We start from the raw sequence: 17,812 nt of genomic DNA, 5'->3' as shown, positions 1-17,812 counted from the left end.
CTTCAGAAAGGCATTCCCCAAATTCCTTCCACCTGTACTTAAAAATCTAATTCTGAGAAAAACATAAAGGCAGGAAATGATTAACCTGTTTGCAACCAACATACCGCACCAAGTTCTTCATCAAGAATAAAGAAATCTGAACGTTCCGGTCCATTAGAATACCTGTGCAACTTTGGGACTCATTTAATCGTCTTTGCATTCCTTTACATACCTGATACAAAGATATTGATATACAAGTATCCTGTAGGCATTTTAAGGCTTACTGTATTAAATGTTCAGGTTAGTATGATAGAATTAACAAGGTTTTAAATTTAGCAGCAAATTCCACAGAAAATTTAGAAAGGCAAAACATAGCCAAATCGCTATTTTTACTTACATGTTGAATATACAAGTTTAACTGGTATTTTAAATTTACTTTGTAGAAACTTTATACTTCTACAATACACTCAAAAGAGCTGATAAAAATTCTCCTTTGCATACTACAGTAAATGGAAATAAGCAACTCTACTGTATAAATATCTGCAAATATTTAATACTCAGTGTAACAATTTACATAGTAATCTAATAATTGGACTACAGTGATCATCATTACAAAATTTTTAATCCTTCTATTTCGCAGTAGGTGTCAGTGTATGCTTTTCTGACATATCATACATGCAAGTGCTTGAGAAGGTCCTTTTAATTCTGATCTGATTTAGAGGTAACTTAGTAGACTTGCAATACGCAAATCGGCTTCTATGTGTCCTAGGGATGCCATGCTTTAATGTAAACATAATTTTCTGCTTTGGGATTTATTTTTTTTCCTCTATTAGATTTTTTTTTTTTTAATCTACAAAGAACATGCATGGAAATAGAGCTACTGCAAAACTCTTTAGAGCCATACTATCAGGAGACAGATCCAAAAATACTTTATGCATTTGTACTGCCTATATGCGTAGGTACTATTATACTTGCCCATTTATGAATAACAGGAATAAATAACACAAGTGATCCAACTATTGAAACCATAAGAAAAGTCCATAAGAACATTCGATCGAGCACCTGAGCAATAAATTTCCAGTCTTCAACAACCTAAAAAATAAAAAGCATAAGAGTCAGCCAGCATGTACGAGAACACGTAAAAATACAGTACCAAATCCTGCAATTCTTAATCACTTTACAGTATGCTTTTTGGTTTTTTCCAATTGGGTCCATTTGGTAATGACCTTCAATAACTTTTTATAATTACGCTATGAGCTAGAATAGGAACAAACTTTCTTCTATGAAGACTGGTAAGCTATATAGATCAATACTAGATTTTAACGTAGAAATGGATCCTGAGAAGCACTGAACTTCCTCAACTACAGAGAGATTAAAGTGATAAGCAATTTTCTAACATACTGCAGGATTTAGGATTCATGCCACAGCCTCATCACAAAGTGTAATTCCCAGGCAGGAGCTAGAAGCAAAAGTTGTAAAACAACAAACAAACAAAACCCCAAAACACCCAAACAAACAAACAAACAAATTATCAGTAGATAGCAGCTGTTGTGTTACATACAAGATCTGAAAGCTGTGAAGCTACTGCTGCAGAGAATGATACACTAGGGAAAATATTCACAATACTTTCAAGACTATTTTCCTTGTTGATAGAATTATTCATATCTACACACAGTTTTGCAAGTATAGCAGATACAATTGTGCAATCAAATTAAAACCCTGCCAAAAAATTGTCTTTGGTTAGAACTGGAGCTGTCCACTTTTCCCAAGCCTACTGCTTCCTAAGAGGCAACGGCTACAACAGCACTAGCTGTGTAGTTTTTACTAACAATTTTTGCAATTAAAGCTTCCCTCCTCTGGAGCCCAAATAATAAAATACAAGTGAATGCCCTGTCAGCTGTATACTAATTTGCGAGGTTTAGAGCCACAACAACATTACACCTGAAAAACAAAATACTTATCACCTCTCTTGTCATTCACTGTCACGTGGAGTAAGTTCAGCAAGAGAAAGAAAAACCAACCCTTAATTTACATGAAGTTATGTATTTAATAGCAAATATTCTATTTGTGCTGTTCATACAATTCAAGGGTATTAGATGCTGTTTTAACAGTATACTTCTTCAAAATCTAGGCTAGATCCCTTGTGATAATGTCAGAATTTAGTCCTGAGAAGGTACATTAGAGGAATTAGTTTAATCCTAGGCTAGCATGTAAGAACATGCTCTCAGCAACCAGCAACTTCTGAAGACAGTCATTTCTGTATAAGTGGAAAGAATCTCAGGCCTTGCCATCAGAAACTGATAGCAGTGTCATGAGACCACACAACAAACATCTATATTTCTATACTAGCCTCAAAACAGCATTTAAGTCTCTGATGTTCCAATGGTGTGAGTTGAAAAAGCACGCAAAGAAAACACAATGCTCTTACCCGAATGGTGTAAACATCCATTGAGGATAGTTCAGAGTGCAAAGGTACAGACTGAAAAAAGGCCTTTGACATCTTTTGATATAACTTAGAGACAAATAATAATATGGCTAGAACACAACACTCAAGAAGTCATCTAGTCCATGTTTGATCTCACACAAAATGACTAGCATATGGCTATAGCTTGTATTTAACCTAATATAAGTTAGGGCATTAAAAATTTTTCTTATTTGTTACTGAAAGCTGCAAAATAAGGCTTAGCAGTATTTATTCTGAAAACGTTAAGGCAAATGCATTTTCCAGATAGCCTTCAGCTACAACCTTAAAATGAAAAATACCTACTTCTCCCATCATGAAAGTAACATCCAGCAGCACTGTAGGGATCAGTTACAGTACATGCTCTTGTAACAGACAAGTATCTCTGAAAACATGTAATTACCAACATGAACTTACCTCTTGAAGAAAGCAAAAGACTTTAAAGAACCCAAGGACCCAAGAACTGTATGGTAGCATCCCAACATCTATAAGATTTCTCATTATTGTACCATACTTGTACTTCTTTCCAGTAGAAATAATTACACAGCTTCCAGGGAAGTATAAAAACATAGCACATATTTAATACGCAACTGCAGAGTAAACCATTACTTGGTTTTCTAATTTCCAATTTTATAACATTTTATAAAATTTTTTTAGTAATATAACTAATATACACCCACCTCGCGAACCTCATTCTCCTTCATAACATGTCTTGTAATATATCGGATAGAATCTAGAGCTGCTTCCAAAGTGTTCCTAGATGATTCTGACCCATTCATATTTCCTGTTTCCTCCTTCTGAGCAAAGTATCTATCTACGTGACTTCTCATACAAAGCAGCTTAGGAAGTCTGTGAAGAAATATCTTGCGAACCCAAGGTGCCATAGCATTGTGTGTAGATGAAGAGCGATGATGAATATTGATAGCAAAGACAGTTATCACAATGGACAATGTCACAAATATCATAGTAAACACCAAATACTCTCCTATGAGTGGGATAACTTTAGAAGATGATGGAATAATCTCTTCAATAACAAGAAGAAAAACAGTCAAAGATACGAGTACTGAAGTGCACAGTGAAATTTTTTCACCTTCATTTGAAGGAAGATAGAAGACAAGGACAGTTAGAAACGAAAGCCCAATACAAGGAATAATGAGAAACAATGTGTAAAAAAGTGGCAAACGTCTAATTATAAATGAATATGTAACAAAAGGATACCAGCAGCATCCATCAGTCCTATTTCCTTTGCTCCCTGTTGCAGTCACTATTTCCCATTCTCCATTATCAAAAAAGTCTCTTTTGTCAACATCGTAATCTTCAAGAATTATATCAACCTGTGAGCCATCGTAAGTCCAGGAACCAAATTTCATAGAGCAATTTTGGAGGTCAAACGGGAAGAAGGTTACATCAATAGTACAAGAACTTTTGTAGTTTGCTGGTGGAGTCCAAGCAATGGTGCCATCATATTTTACCACAGTTTTTGTAGATGTTCCCTCAAAACGTCCATCTGCACTGAAAGAAAGAAGACACATGCATGCAATTACAATGGGTGTGCGGGGTGTGGGTGTGCATTTTTAAATAAGAAAAGATACTTTGTAATTATCATTTTAGCTGTTTATCCCTTCTCCCCCTTCATAATAAAAATTTTGTATTGTGCTCATTGTCAATTTTTCTTTTTAAATTAATCTCACACGGATAAACAGCTTTGGAAGACTGAAGAATATTTTCAACTCATGAAAAGATCTGTGCAACTTTCTGTGCACCCAAGGACTTATGAAATGAACGTAAAAATCCTGACCTGCATAACCATACTTTCCACTTTGGCCAAATCATAATTATTGAAGAAAAAAGTAACAAAACAGGTGAAATAATACTTGTGTGCCACCTCCAAATGTGAACTTACAATCACTCCAACGGCTGTGATTTTTTTCCTGACTCAAAAAGTCAAGACACGTAGAAGCATTGTATAGGCACCCCAATTGAGCAGAAAGGTTAATTCAGAAGTTATTGCTTCCAAGATATGTTAATTCTCAAAAAGAAACCCAGCAACACCAACAAAAACCCTCTTAGTTATGTGTACTTAATTTTAAATCCAACACCCTACACCATTAGTTTGCATCCAGCATCATGCAAGACAATGCTTTCTAATTAAATGAAAGAGTTTACATGAAGAAGTGGAAATAAACTTTTCAAAAAGACTAGAAATTACAGACAGAAGCAAAGCTAAACATCTAAGCATTTAACATGGCAACAAAATAAATTTGTATTCATAGCAAATTCTTCCAGATATTCTTAGCGCTACTAAATGTACACACATACCTATCCAATGAGCCTCCTAGATGCAGCTTGGACAGTAAAGTTAGAAAGTGAATGTATTTTATATGAAAAGACTAAAATCTTACTTGTCATACAACACAATATCTGGAATCCAAATAGAATCAGATGGGACACGAATAGATGTTATTCCAGCATAGTCTTCAGGATTCCACCTTAATTTTACATCTATCCATTCCTGTGGATATGAGAGATGTAAAAATCATTATTTGTGTGAAGTTGATTTAAGCAGGGCAAGACTGGATAAAAATAGATAAAAAGGCAACTAAAAAAAATATCAAACTGGCCTCTAAAATTTGCATACAAGAATGAATTTGCTGAACACACATCTATTTACCTCATCTGATATTTGTTTTCTGTTATAAGAGCCAATTCACAGTATTTCTGTACAGAACTTAAGATATTAAAATCCTTTTTCAGAGCACGTATACATAAGTAAGAGCTATTATAACGTATAAACAACTAAATTTGAAAAAAAGCTTGTTCTGAATGAATATCAATTACTTTGTAAGCTGATCAAAAGCAATTTAAACATTTTCATCACAAAAAAAATAAAATCATGCTGCAACTCTATTTCTACCAGCAACAGTAAAAATAGCATCAATGAAAGCCAGTATTACTTTGGTAATTTTATACTCAAACAAAGTTCAACATGAAAAATTCAAGTTTCTACGAATTCACCATCACATAGAATTTTAAACACATATTCAGGTCAGTTCTTATTTTATGTGAACTTGTTCAACTGCAACAAGTTCTGCAGAAACTATTCAGAGGGCACAAAGTGCTATCCAATATATTGCCATCTCATACTTGCTGAGTAGTCTCAAAGTTTTCCTGAAAAGAAAAAGTTTGCCTGAAATTACAGCTACTGGAAAAGAAGGGAAGCAACACAGGGGAAAAAGACCCAAAGGAAGTAGCCCAAACAAAAATAATTTGGTAAGCTAGTAAGTATAATCAGGGTCTGCAAACATTCTTCTAAGTTAAATCAAGAATGGACTCTGACTGTCATAATGCTTGAGGCTTTTTTCTGTCCATAAAAAAACATTCTTAAGAGAAAAAAGTAGCTCTTTATAGCAAGCATACACAACTTTGAAACTGAAATTCTTGAGTGATGTTTACCTGATAATCTCAAATAGCCCACAAGAGAAAGATCTTACAACTGTTATACAAAAGACTACACAAACCCATAATCTTCTTAACACAGTTTTTGAAAGAAAACTTATGTACCAAAGCAGTAACTTTTATGGTTGGATACATGCACTTTGGTATATTAAAGGGCCATGCAATGCCATATCAGATTTCTTTTAATTAGGTACATTTTTTTAAACTCACCTTTTTGTTTGGTTGGTTTGGGTTTTTAAGAGTTTTATAATAATTAATCCTTTAAAGCATTTCCAGGGACATTTTTAAAAGATACTACACAAAATAAAAATTCATGCAACAACTAAGTTTTTTTGACTATACAATTAATTAGAAAAGTTTCTTCCAACTTTTGACTTGCCATTATGAAGCTTCAGAATTTTTCATCAATATTTTATACATACCTGTTTCAACCAGACATTTGTTGTCATCAATTGATTTTTCTCATCCTATAAAAGTAAAGCATATTTTATGAAAAAAGTACACACATAGTAACTAGCTGCCTTAGTTCAGAGGTTTGTAATTTAAAATCTAAAACACACTTCTAAAAGCATTCTGGTCACAGATAAGTATGTTTATATGAGAACTTTTTAAACATACAGTTAACGACCTTTGATTATTTAACTGTTAAAAGTGATATTTTTCCCCTTCTGTGCCTCTTTCCTCCCCTCCATTTTTTTATTTGACTGTATTTTATGCAGTCTTACTGTTTTTCTACGGAAACATAAACAGTCAACACATGGAAGAAAACCTCCTCTTATAGCTATAAATAGTGAATTCAATTTAAAAATAATACGCTGAAGTGAATAAGTATCAGGGAAAAAAAATCTAGTTGATCTCTTCTACATCATAGGTAATGTCATGAGATAATCTTCATTACTATAGAAATGACATATTTGAAGGCTTAGAGGGTTTTTTGCTGATTAAGGGGGGAAAAAGAGCAGCATTTGCAAGTGTTCCTGAATTTTACAGAAATGAGATTGATAAAGTTTGAAAATACATAGTTTTCCCATTGAATAAATAAATCAAAACATAATTCCCTATGCTTAAAAGAATTTCTTTTTTTTTTTTCCCTGAAAACACCACCAAAAACAAAAGCTATTTGTCTTCCCAACCCCTTTGCTATCACTCCTTCATGCCCCCATCTACAAAGCATTTTTTATTACATTGATAATAATTTTAGAGGTTTAATCTATTGTGTTTAAGCTAAAATACGCACAATTATTTCATATGACATAATGTTCCAGAATTTCAAAAATCAGGGAAAAAACCCCAAAACTTATTATACATACCACATCTACTAGCTGAGAGATTGCAAGGCCAAACTTTATTTTTATTGTGTCATTCAAGCGTTCCACTGGACGAACCCATCTTTGATAGTCTTCAAACAAATGTTTAAACAAACGATCTTCACTTTTAGCAATAAAAGAAGGTTCAGATACACCTACATAAAAAAAGCACTTTACTAACATTGATTTTTATGAACAGTGTACATCTGCATTCCTGTGTCCAAAGAGCTACAGCTATGTTTACGCACAGTTACATTTTTTATCTTATCCCCTTTTCTCTGGAAGCATGGCCAAGGTCTTTGAAGAAGAATTTTATAAAATTACCTGGTTTTAAGAGCATATCCATACCACTATCACACTTTTAAAATCTGTGACTCAAGAACATTAAGATAATTTTAGCAATAATAGAGGGAAAATGCATTTATGTAATTTACCTGGTGCAATGCAATTATGGAACTCCTCTAAAACTGAAAGCTTATCGATGAGGGATTGAAGTTCTAGCACTCTAGAATAAGGTGGTACTTTTTAAAAACCTACATCCACACTACACTAGTGTATTGCTTAACTTGCTCTCCAGTTTGAAATCATCTCTTCATGTTTTATACACTATTTCTTCTAGTGTTTGGTCACACCTATGCAGTACTTGTACAGCACTTTTTCCCCACGCTGTTTCATATCTTAAACACATGTGCCAATCTATTTACCAGTCTGTCTTCTACCTATTCTACCGTTACATTGACTGGAAGGCACCTTCCTAGTTAAGTAATAGTATACATTCAGTTACTGCTTTTCATATTTCTCAAGGAGTCTTTTCAATGCCTGGAGAGTGACTGATGACCTGGAACAGCCAAAAATCTTTGTATAGCTTACAAAGAAGTGGAAATTAAATGTCATCTTTTGTCTCCTGAGAGAATGCAATACATGGTAGAGCTTTGGAAAAAAAAACAAAAAACTACTGCAGATGCAGAAACTGCAGGTAGAGAGCAGCCCAGACTTCCAAAGAAATATGTAAGTTGTCCTAAGCACCTCATCAAACAACTGCTATCCTTTACCTTTGGGAATCCACAAAAAGTAAGTTTTTTACCAAAGTGGTCTCACTGAAGTATACTAGTAGAAACCCTGCTACCACACACACACCACACATCCCCCCCAATAAAAAACAAAGTTTAAGGTTTCTCCATTATGAGAAACCACGCAACCACGCAAAAAAAGTATATACCCTAAATAACAAGAGAATGACAAACTTGGGAAGATACAGAGAGAGGAGAGGAAAAAAGAAAAGACCAGTGTCCAGACAAGTAACTCAAGTATGAGTAGCTTTCAAAGGCAGTGTGAAAGATCTGAAGAAGGCCACCACCTCAAGAAGCAGCACAAGCTACACACACCACCTTGAAGGGAATGGCTCCAAAAGGGTCTCCAATTCCCAGACAGAAGTCAGAGCAACCACCAGAAGACACGAACATATGCTCTAGACAAAGATTTTTAGTGCTCACTAATGAGGTTTAAACTGACTGACACTACTGCTGAAAAAAGACCTAACAATTACTATAGTCAGTTTAAGGGACAGAGTAAACCAAAGATGTTCACAACCATTGCTTTTTGATGCATATTTAAAACATTATACCATTACATAAATGTATGGCATGACCTCTCCAGAAATGATGAGCACACTAACAGCATCCATCTAAAAAAAGATATATCAGAAACAGAAAAGCACCAGAGAATGTCATAAACAGATTAAAACCAGAGACAGTCATCCACATGAGGAGAGATTTAAAAGATTAACATTATTTTGTTTGGAGAGGAGGTGAATTTAGTGAACATAATAGAACTAGATAGTAGTGAACGATACGTGCAGAAAAAACACTGATTGTATTTAACTATTCTCATAAAAGAAGGTAAAGGAAACAAAAGCATCAATTAAAGGCAGTATAAACAATTTTCATCTGAAGTTCGTTACCATTGACATTCAGTAAATCAAAGATCATCAGATATTGAAGAGGACTAAAATTTTAGAATTGCCTGGGATTATTAAACTGTCAGTTATGCCAGGTAGCATCATACTTGCATAGGGGTATCAGTTCTCATTGCAACACAACTTGCAAAATCTACCTCTGAGTTTGATCAACAGTTTGATGCCTTGCGTTTGTTGCAGAGACTTGGTTAACACCATTTAAGCCATTAATTTAGTCAGACCTGAGCTAGTTCTATGTGACTGCAACCACTGCAGCCTAGACAACTAAGACAGGCCACACAAGTTTTTAAATTCCCTCCCATTCACTAAAGTGCTCTTGTGACAGCAGCGCTTTCTGCTGTGCTGCAAAAGGCTGCATTCACAGGTCCTTCAGACAAGACACCCGAAGCACTGCAGAGCCCAACCACAAGAGAATTCCTTGCCTTCTGTGCTGCAGGTTTGGGCAGTCCAGTAGAACTATTACCATGAATACTAACTGGATTTTCTCTGAAGCTTTATAGTGGAAGCAAAAGCAGAATGTAGCTTAAGGAACAGGATCAGCAAAGTGGGAGCAGTAGGACTCCTTTTCCCTCCAGATCTCACTGTACACCAACATGCTGCTGAATGGTTCCTGTCGCAGACAAAATCAGCATTTGGGTTTTAAGACAGATCACTCTTCTGATTCACAATACAGATCTATCTGTTTGCAGTGTATTTCATTCATTCACCACCATATTGTTCTTTGAGATTAAATTTGTACATGCTCTACAATATAGCATCTTTCCATTTCAAGATTGTTGACATGTGGGTTGTGAAATAGCAAAGAACTGATGAGCAACTTGCTCTGTACCACTGAGCATACCTCAGGTGGATACATGATAATACACAGGACATCAGAATTGCTGCCGAAAAGGATCCAGCAACAGAATGTTACACCCACACCAGTTACCTTCACAGCTATTAGGTTAAAATATATTTATTGTTATTGATATCTTTGGTTCAGTGTATCCTCATTAGCCAAGGAATTTTTCTTATTTATAACTATACATATTTTGCCAAGTCCTGCTTTTTACAGGCATCCAAAAGAATGTTTCCTGAAGACACAACTTAATTCCTCTATTTCTATACCCTATTTTCTGAATTATGAAAGGTTTTGTGTATACTTCAGCCTATTGTTTCATAAATGCATAATTTTTTTATTGGCGTTAATTAAATTTCCCTTTTACAGCTACAACTCTCAACTGTACAATTTTTTTGTACAACTGGAGAATGACTATGCAGCTGGGTATTCTCTCCCCATTAAATGACCTTGAAGCAATGCAGAGGCAAAGTTGCTCTTTCACCATTTCTCTGTTCCTGTAAGATGACCTCCTGTACAGCGATACAGCATCTTCAGGGTACATGCTGTTTCCAGATCAAGCTTCTCTTAAAACACAGCATCTTGTCCGCTATGCTCAATGGGGATATGTTCCTTTACCACTTTTATATACTTACAGAATTTTTTTCAAACATTTTACACTCAGACCTACAGTATACTCACTGATTTATTAAGATGACTGTATTTATACATTTAATAGGGTGACACAGCTCACTTGTTAGACAGACTGCATGTGTTTAATTTCTCTTTTCCATGTACCTTTGTGCTTTTAGGATTATAACAAAGGGTGTAATTCTTAGTTACTTATTGGTATTGGCACCAATTAAAAAAACAAACAAACAAACAAAAAAAACCCCACAGAATTGAAGAACTGGTGGCAAGAAGAAAAAAGGTACAGAAGAGAGGAAAAGAGGGGAAATACAGTTAATGGCTTAAGGCAGCAGACTGGCTATGCCAGTTGGAGAAAAGCAGAAAGAGGTTAAAACCCATGACTAGCAAGATTAGCAAACAAATAACCCAGCGTACAAATCTCATACTAAATCAGACGGTAAGAGATTATGGAAGCACTCACCCCTGCTACTAGCTCACTGTAGCCTCTGAAGGGCAGTTCTAAGCATGCCTGTATTTGTGTGGCTTTCTTTCTGTGAGGTCAGGTAACTTCTGCAGTCTAAACCAAAGGTAGCTCTCTATATTGTTCAGTGATAAACCCCAATGACAATGCTACTTTATAATTTAAACCTGAACCACTTCCCTGCTGACTCTCAGTGTGATTCCATGTTTCGCAAAAAAAACCCAAACCTAAATCACATGAGAAAATGCTGGATGGCCGAAATTTGAATTCTGCAAAAAGAAGACAAACATTTATACGCAAAGTAGACTAATGATTCAATTTTTTTAAACTTTGAAGTAGTTGGAGCACACCTTTGACAAAATGGCAAGTAGAAATTCTAAATAACCACTTGACCTCTGACACAATTGTATTTAAAAATTCAGTTCTACCATTTCCTCCCTAAACATTTAACAATCTTCTTTAATAAAAGTACTTTGGAAGAGCTATTTAGAAAAGAAGAGGAAGCTTTATGTGGATCTCAGGTGCATGAATACCGTGACAAAACATGTACATGTCTATTCACTTCTATAACATTCTCAAACCAAAATTTCAGTAGTGCTGCTAATGGTGGGCTTTTTAAATGCTTCAGAAAAATTATAAAATTATAAAATTTATAAAATTATAAAATCCATCTTTTTACATTGTTTCTTACTGTACCATTATCGGAAGAAATTTCTTAGCATCTCAATATGATAAAAAGAATACTGCTGCTAAATAAGAACTACCAGTGAACTATCTAGTGCTACAGCTATACCTGGTACCTTTTGAAAAATTTTTGTTTGTTTTTAAACAAGAGAACATCACAGTCCATGTTTCTCCAAAGCATAAACTTTCTTTGAACTCTATGTTCCTCTGCACTTCCTTAGACAAAGCGTCTAAGAACGAACCACACTGGGATTGCAGGTATAACACTGGTCCTTACACTTTAAACAATGTAGTTCAAAGCATTTTCTAATGGATATAATTGAGTGTTAATGATTTCAGGTTTTCTTTGAATCGCTAGTTTGTGGATTTTCAAGAGGTCCATTGGAGAAAGGAAAGGGTCACATCTTTGGATGTCAGGATGTAGATTCAGAAGTAATATATATTATTAATGAAGACATACAATCACATACTGAAAAATTTCATATAATGAAGAACACTAGTAAGGACAAGAAACATGGCAAAACAGCCATAATTTGTAGTTAACATCAGGTTCTTTAACAGCATGCTATCAGAACATATAGACTGTTATCCACAAATCCAACTACTATAAGCTACAATACAACTAATAGTTTGCCTACAAACCAGGAAGGTAAATTAATATATACAGTACAGCTGCCTTCAGTACACTAGTATATGTATTAAGATGATACTGTGCCTTTTTTAAGTAATACATTTTACATAATTTATAACAAAGGAAGCACTTTCAAGTCTAGAAGCACAATGCTCTTTAAATCTCACTCTAAACATTGTTCAGTGGTCATTTTGAGAGAAAAAAAAAGGTTTCCATTTTTCCTACAAAATAACTTATTCTACAGTAAGCATCAGTGCTTTTCCTCCTTTAAGTTTACCATTTTTCCCTGAACAAATCTAGTCACATCACAATGTTTTGGTAAAGCTGGTGACAATTCTAACTGCAAGTCCTATTTGTATTGCAGCTGGAAACAGCAGAAGATCATGTTCACGCAGATCTCTCTTCTAAGCCTCTCTTACATTTTAAAGAATCTCCCACCATTACTTCATTAAGCAGAAAACATATGAAATATATTAAATTAAGTATAAAATAGAAAGTCTTATTTCTTGATTCCCCCCTCCCTTTAAAAGCACTGCGAGTCATACTTTCTGTATGGTCTTCAGTTTTTTATCTACTTTTCCTTCTAAGCTTAGCAACTGCCAAGAATCCAATCACTAACAGTCAAACCTGTAGTTCACAGTAAGCATTTAGAAACATCAAAAGCATCGTTACTAGAATGTCTCTAAGTCAAAGTAGGATTACTAACTCTACTGAACGGAAGTCAGAAAAGCCAACTATTACAGTCTGTGCTTCCTACAAGTATTTTTTTCTCCCCTGTTTAAAGATAAAGCCAAAGCCCATCACTACACCTACAAGCATGGAAAAGGTGGCTATTCTTGACCATTTCTTGCTGGTGGGTTTTTTTGCAAGTTTGTTTTGCTTTCTTTTGTTCAGAGGTTGTCTTGCAATTACAAAGGTTGAGAGTACAAAAGTAGCAGCCTTGTATTTCTATCACTTGTACTAATACACTCCTGGGAGGATTTCTGCCTTCTCTCTTTACCTAGCACATGAATCTCCTGCAAACTACTAGCAAAATAAAATGGCATATTGCAGACATGAACCTATCAACGCTTTTGCACTGCAATATTGTTTAGCACCAACATTAACAGAGATGCAAGAGCTGCACACAGAAAGCATGGAAGATGTTTCTTATATTCAGCTCAAATTTAGATTAAAGTTTCCAGCTTGATAATTGGAAAGTAGAATTAAACTATCCCCTTACAGCTTAGCATCAAGGGATAATTACAGCCCATATTAACGAACGCATTTACAAGTTTGATTAATAACAGCATAATATACTGACACGTAGTTTGTAACTAATCAAGAAATAGACATGACCAACTACAGATTGACTGTCAGTCTTTAGATCAAGAGCTAACTGGAGCACAAACCATCCCTTTCTGAATACCTGTGCTATGGATTCTACGGTGAATACATACAATAAGCCAAAAAGCTTCCTGAACTCTGTAGTGAAGCTGCTGGCAGCAGTGGTCTCCTGATTAACAGCCACAGCACTAACGTGACAGCTCTGTGGCATGGCACAACATTTCCTTGTGAGTCCATTGACACTAATATTCTCCACTCAAGTTTTCAGCAGACAGAACTGTGATCCTTCTCCCTGCCCAACAGCTAAGGTCACATGAAAAGGCTGCTTCTTGTCAGGCTGCCTCAGGGTGAAAATTCTGGTCACTCTGAAGGCAGTGGAACTTTTTCTGTAACAGATCCAGGATTTTCTCGTCTCTCTTTACACCACTTTTAACCATTGCATCATTTTCACTGGCTGTTGACCTGTTAGTAAGGACTGAAGATGGACTGTGAAGTCAACACTGAGGAATGCTGAATGCAAGAAGCAAAAAGCATATATACAAGTGCAGACAGTACAAGAAGTACAAGGAAGAACTAGTATGTAGAATCTTAAAAGTAGAACCATTTATTCATATAGATTCAGAGGGTACACATCATGGAAGTGAACAGAAACCCACAACGTATGTAAATAACACCTTTGGCAAATAAGACACAGGCCTTGGGCTGCTCACAAGTTGTCAGCGCAGTCCTGGGTGCTGCAGCAGTTGTGCACTGGCATTATCTTCTGCCACGGTAGCATTTTGCTCGTGCAGCTCAATTCCAGTCTCAAATACACTGGAGCATACAAACCTATGGCTCACAGAAATCAGTTACTCTGCTCAAAAACAGACGCAGAGCAGGAGATTTCAGAGCATACCCTATTACACAAAAATCACGTTTTACCATTCTGAAAAGTGGGAAACTCTGCAAGCACTTCCGCCCACAGTTCTACAAATCTACACAGACATTTCTCCACAAATCAATGCCCACATTTTTATTCCTAAGGATCTCTAAAGAACACACAAAATATTTTAAGAGAAAAATAACAAGAAAGCCACGTAAGCAGGAAAGTTTGCAGCTTCCTGTTGGGCAGCTGGGCAGGGAAAAGGATCCGATCTGTTAAACCGAGTGGAAAACATTTGGGTGTACAAACTCCTAAGGAAGGTCTGCAGCATGGCACAGCAGTGCTATAGGTGGTTGTTAATCTCAATTCAACTTGTGCATGCAAGTCTCACCTGTTAGGTTAAGATTCAGAGCAAGGAATAAAACTTATAAATTGATTTATTTTAAATCAACATATAATTTGTCTTGTCAAATCAGTTATCCAGGATAAAGGGTTAGTTCACCTCTGGACTACTAACTGAAGGAAACACCAAATTCACTTACAAGCACTCTTAAAGTATCATAAAAACAAAGTCACATCCATAAATGACTTTACTCATTAAAATTATTACTGTAACACATATAAAGTAATACCTCTAAAATAATTTTAACTGTATGTACATGATACTCTAATTTATTATATCAGTTTGCCCTATATTTTAATGGCAGGAAGCTGTGATGGTTTTCATCTTCTTAATAGTAAATTTCATTTTATTTTAGAGCAAACAAATTGCGAAAAGTTTATCCTCAGTATATTATGATCAGTTCTCAGTGAAGTCAAAACTGCTGGCTTCTGCCAAAAGGCAAAATTGGCTTAACCTGACTGCAGGTAATTCCATACAGCCATGTATACCATATGATGTAACATAATAATTTCACGTAGTGGGATCTTCTGTCATGATGAAAAACACTACTTTTCTAAATATTGAGATCAAGAGTAAACTTTTAAATCACACTTCGCAATAACAGACTGAGTTTTTATATGTTGAATTAAAACCAAGACATCAATACAATTTACTTAGCTTAAACCGTACTTACAACCATTTTTATAATTTTGAGCTAATATTAAGAGGTCAATTTTATTTTTCATTAGTTTCCTTTCTCCTTGTGAATATTGCAGTTACGACTTCAAGACATTTTGCAAAACTCTTAGCAATGTACCCCTAAATTATACAAAGGCAATGTTTTGAAATAACTACTTCTAAATAATTCTTTGAAAGAGCATCGATTTTGCTCCTTTCATCTTTGTGTAATTTTATGAGCACTTCAGCTTCACATGCTATTTTCCATCCTTCAACTCTGAAAGTTACATCCTGATTGAATTACAAGACTGACTCTTTTGAAGTCAAAGAAATAACGCATGACCAAACCAAAAAGAATTTTGTTATAAATTCTTAAGAGGGACGTTTTTACGTGCAGCCAGATCCATACGCGATATTGCAATTATTCAGACATCTGTAAATTTACCTCCACGCCGGCTGCAAACACAAAGAGGAGGCACCACAGATCGACAATTGTACCTCCTCCGAGTGACTGAACAGAGCAAAAATTGAAAGCTATGACACTTCAAATCTTCAAAGCGTTACATATTAATGAAAAAGCATAACAACTGCGTAATGAAACGTGCGGCAGCCAAGACTGATGTCCAGCTGAAAAGCCGTCGTTCGGCGAAGGCGTTTTTCCCCTCTTCTTGCGCGAGGGGCAGCTCCGGCGAGCTGCTTTCCCAAGAACTAGCGAAGTGCTGCAGCCCCCACCTCAGCACCCCTGGCGGCCGCCCGAGCCCCACATCAGCCCTGCTGCAGCCTCGCTTCGGCAAAAGTTGGCTCCGCAGAACACGAAGCGCGACGCGCGGCCGCCCCGGCCCCGGCCGCGTTTCCCCCCCACGCAAAAACCCGCCGCGTTTCTCACGCGGAAGGCGCGCTCCCCCTGCCCGCCGGAGCCGGGCTGCAGGCGCGGGACCGGGGCAGCCAGAGGAGGCAGCGGCGGCCCGGCGGACACCTGGGCTCCGGTAGAGCCTCCCGCTGTCCCCGGCGGCGCGCTAGCCCCGCAGGTTTACACGCAAACCGGCATTCAAGAGGGCTCCCAACTCCCAGCTGACCGTGCCCTCCCCTCCGACACCCTCCCGCTGAACCGCCCGCCTGTCACCCCGCCACCCCCCTTCCCTGGCGGCCCCGGCAGGGCGCCCCGCCGGCCCTCACCCACACGGTGCCGCCCCGAGGAGCCTTACCCGCGTACGGGGCGCGGGCGGCAGAGCCGCCTCCGGGCCGGCCGAAAAAGGGCGCGAAGAGGCAAGTGAGGAGGAGCACGGGGCGGCGGCAGCGCAGCCGGGCTCCGAGCTCGGCCATGGCTGGGGCACGGCCGCCGCTGCCTCAGAGCCCCGCGGCGCGGACGGGGCGCCGCTGCTACCGGGCGGCGCTGGCCACGCCCCGTCGGGAAGCCATGAGGGGGCGCGAGGGGCGGGAGAAGAGAGCGCGCGCGGCGGGGGCCGTCAGAGCGGTTGGCGCGTTGCGGGGGGCGGCGGCGGCGCGAGCGTCAGCAGCGGCCTCGGCAAAGCGTCGTCCCGGGCCGCTGTCCGCGGCGGGCGGTCCCGGAGGCGGCCCAGAGGTACCGACTCTTGGCCCCGCGCGGTGCGGGAGGCGCGCGGAGCTGCGCGGGGTGGCGGGGCGACCCTCCCGCTAAGCGCCGGCTGCGCCCCTCGGCGGCCCTGCCTCGAGCGGGTCACGGCCGCCGCCTCCCCCTCGGGCCGTCAGGAGAAGTTCCCGCGGGGAGGCGGGCGCTGCTGGAAGGCGCTCGCTCGCAGGTGCGCGGGGGCTGAGCTGCAGCCGCCCCGCTGGGCCCCAGGGCCCCGCCCGGCCCGGCCCGACGGTCCCGCGGTGACGGGAGGGCCCCCGCCCGGGCCGGTGAGCGGCTCCGGCCCCCCAAGCGCCCTCCCGCGCCTCGCCGGACGCGGCGGCACCTGCGGTGCCCACGGGAAGCAGCCGCGGTCAACCCGCCCGGGTCAGCGCTCCCCTCTTTTAAACCACGGGGTGGGGAACGTGTTTAGCGAAAAGGGAAATATTAAAGAAACTAATTTTTAACTCGCGTTCCACGTGAAACTCGCAGGAGGGGTCCTTTTTTTTTTTTGAGTTTCTAAATCAGAATGTTTTGCAACTTTGAATCAAAAAT

General features: G+C 38.6%; 1 protein-coding gene across 1 annotated transcript; it reads right to left on the bottom strand.

Moving 5' to 3' along the window:
• Positions 1-909: 909 nt before the first annotated feature.
• On the bottom strand, positions 910-16,992 carry CHRNA5 (cholinergic receptor nicotinic alpha 5 subunit). The gene is made up of 6 exons (XM_086471857.1): positions 16,875-16,992; positions 7,207-7,358; positions 6,319-6,363; positions 4,843-4,952; positions 3,121-3,952; positions 910-1,071 (listed from the first exon to the last, which is right to left on the bottom strand). The coding sequence occupies exons 1-6, from the start codon at positions 16,990-16,992 to the stop codon at positions 910-912; spliced, it is 1,419 nt and encodes a 472-aa protein (XP_086327983.1).
• Between the last annotated feature and the right edge of the window lie 820 nt (positions 16,993-17,812).

The sequence above is a fragment of the Leptosomus discolor genome, chromosome 11 (genome assembly GCF_034619465.1).
Source record: "Leptosomus discolor isolate bLepDis1 chromosome 11, bLepDis1.hap2, whole genome shotgun sequence".
Lineage (NCBI taxonomy): Eukaryota > Metazoa > Chordata > Aves > Leptosomiformes > Leptosomidae > Leptosomus > Leptosomus discolor.
This window is presented reverse-complemented; position numbering and strand designations above follow the sequence as displayed.

Coding starts and splice junctions, on each gene's coding strand:
- CHRNA5 (XM_086471857.1), bottom strand. CDS start 16,992: ATGGCCGAGCTCGGAGCCCGGCTGCGCTGCCGCCGCCCCGTGCTCCTC. Junction 6,364..7,206: donor TCTCTCAGCTAGTAGATGTG/GTATGTATAATA, acceptor TTACTTTTATAG/GATGAGAAAAATCAATTGAT. Junction 1,072..3,120: donor AGGAGAATGAGGTTCGCGAG/GTGGGTGTATAT, acceptor TTTATTTTTTAG/GTTGTTGAAGACTGGAAATT.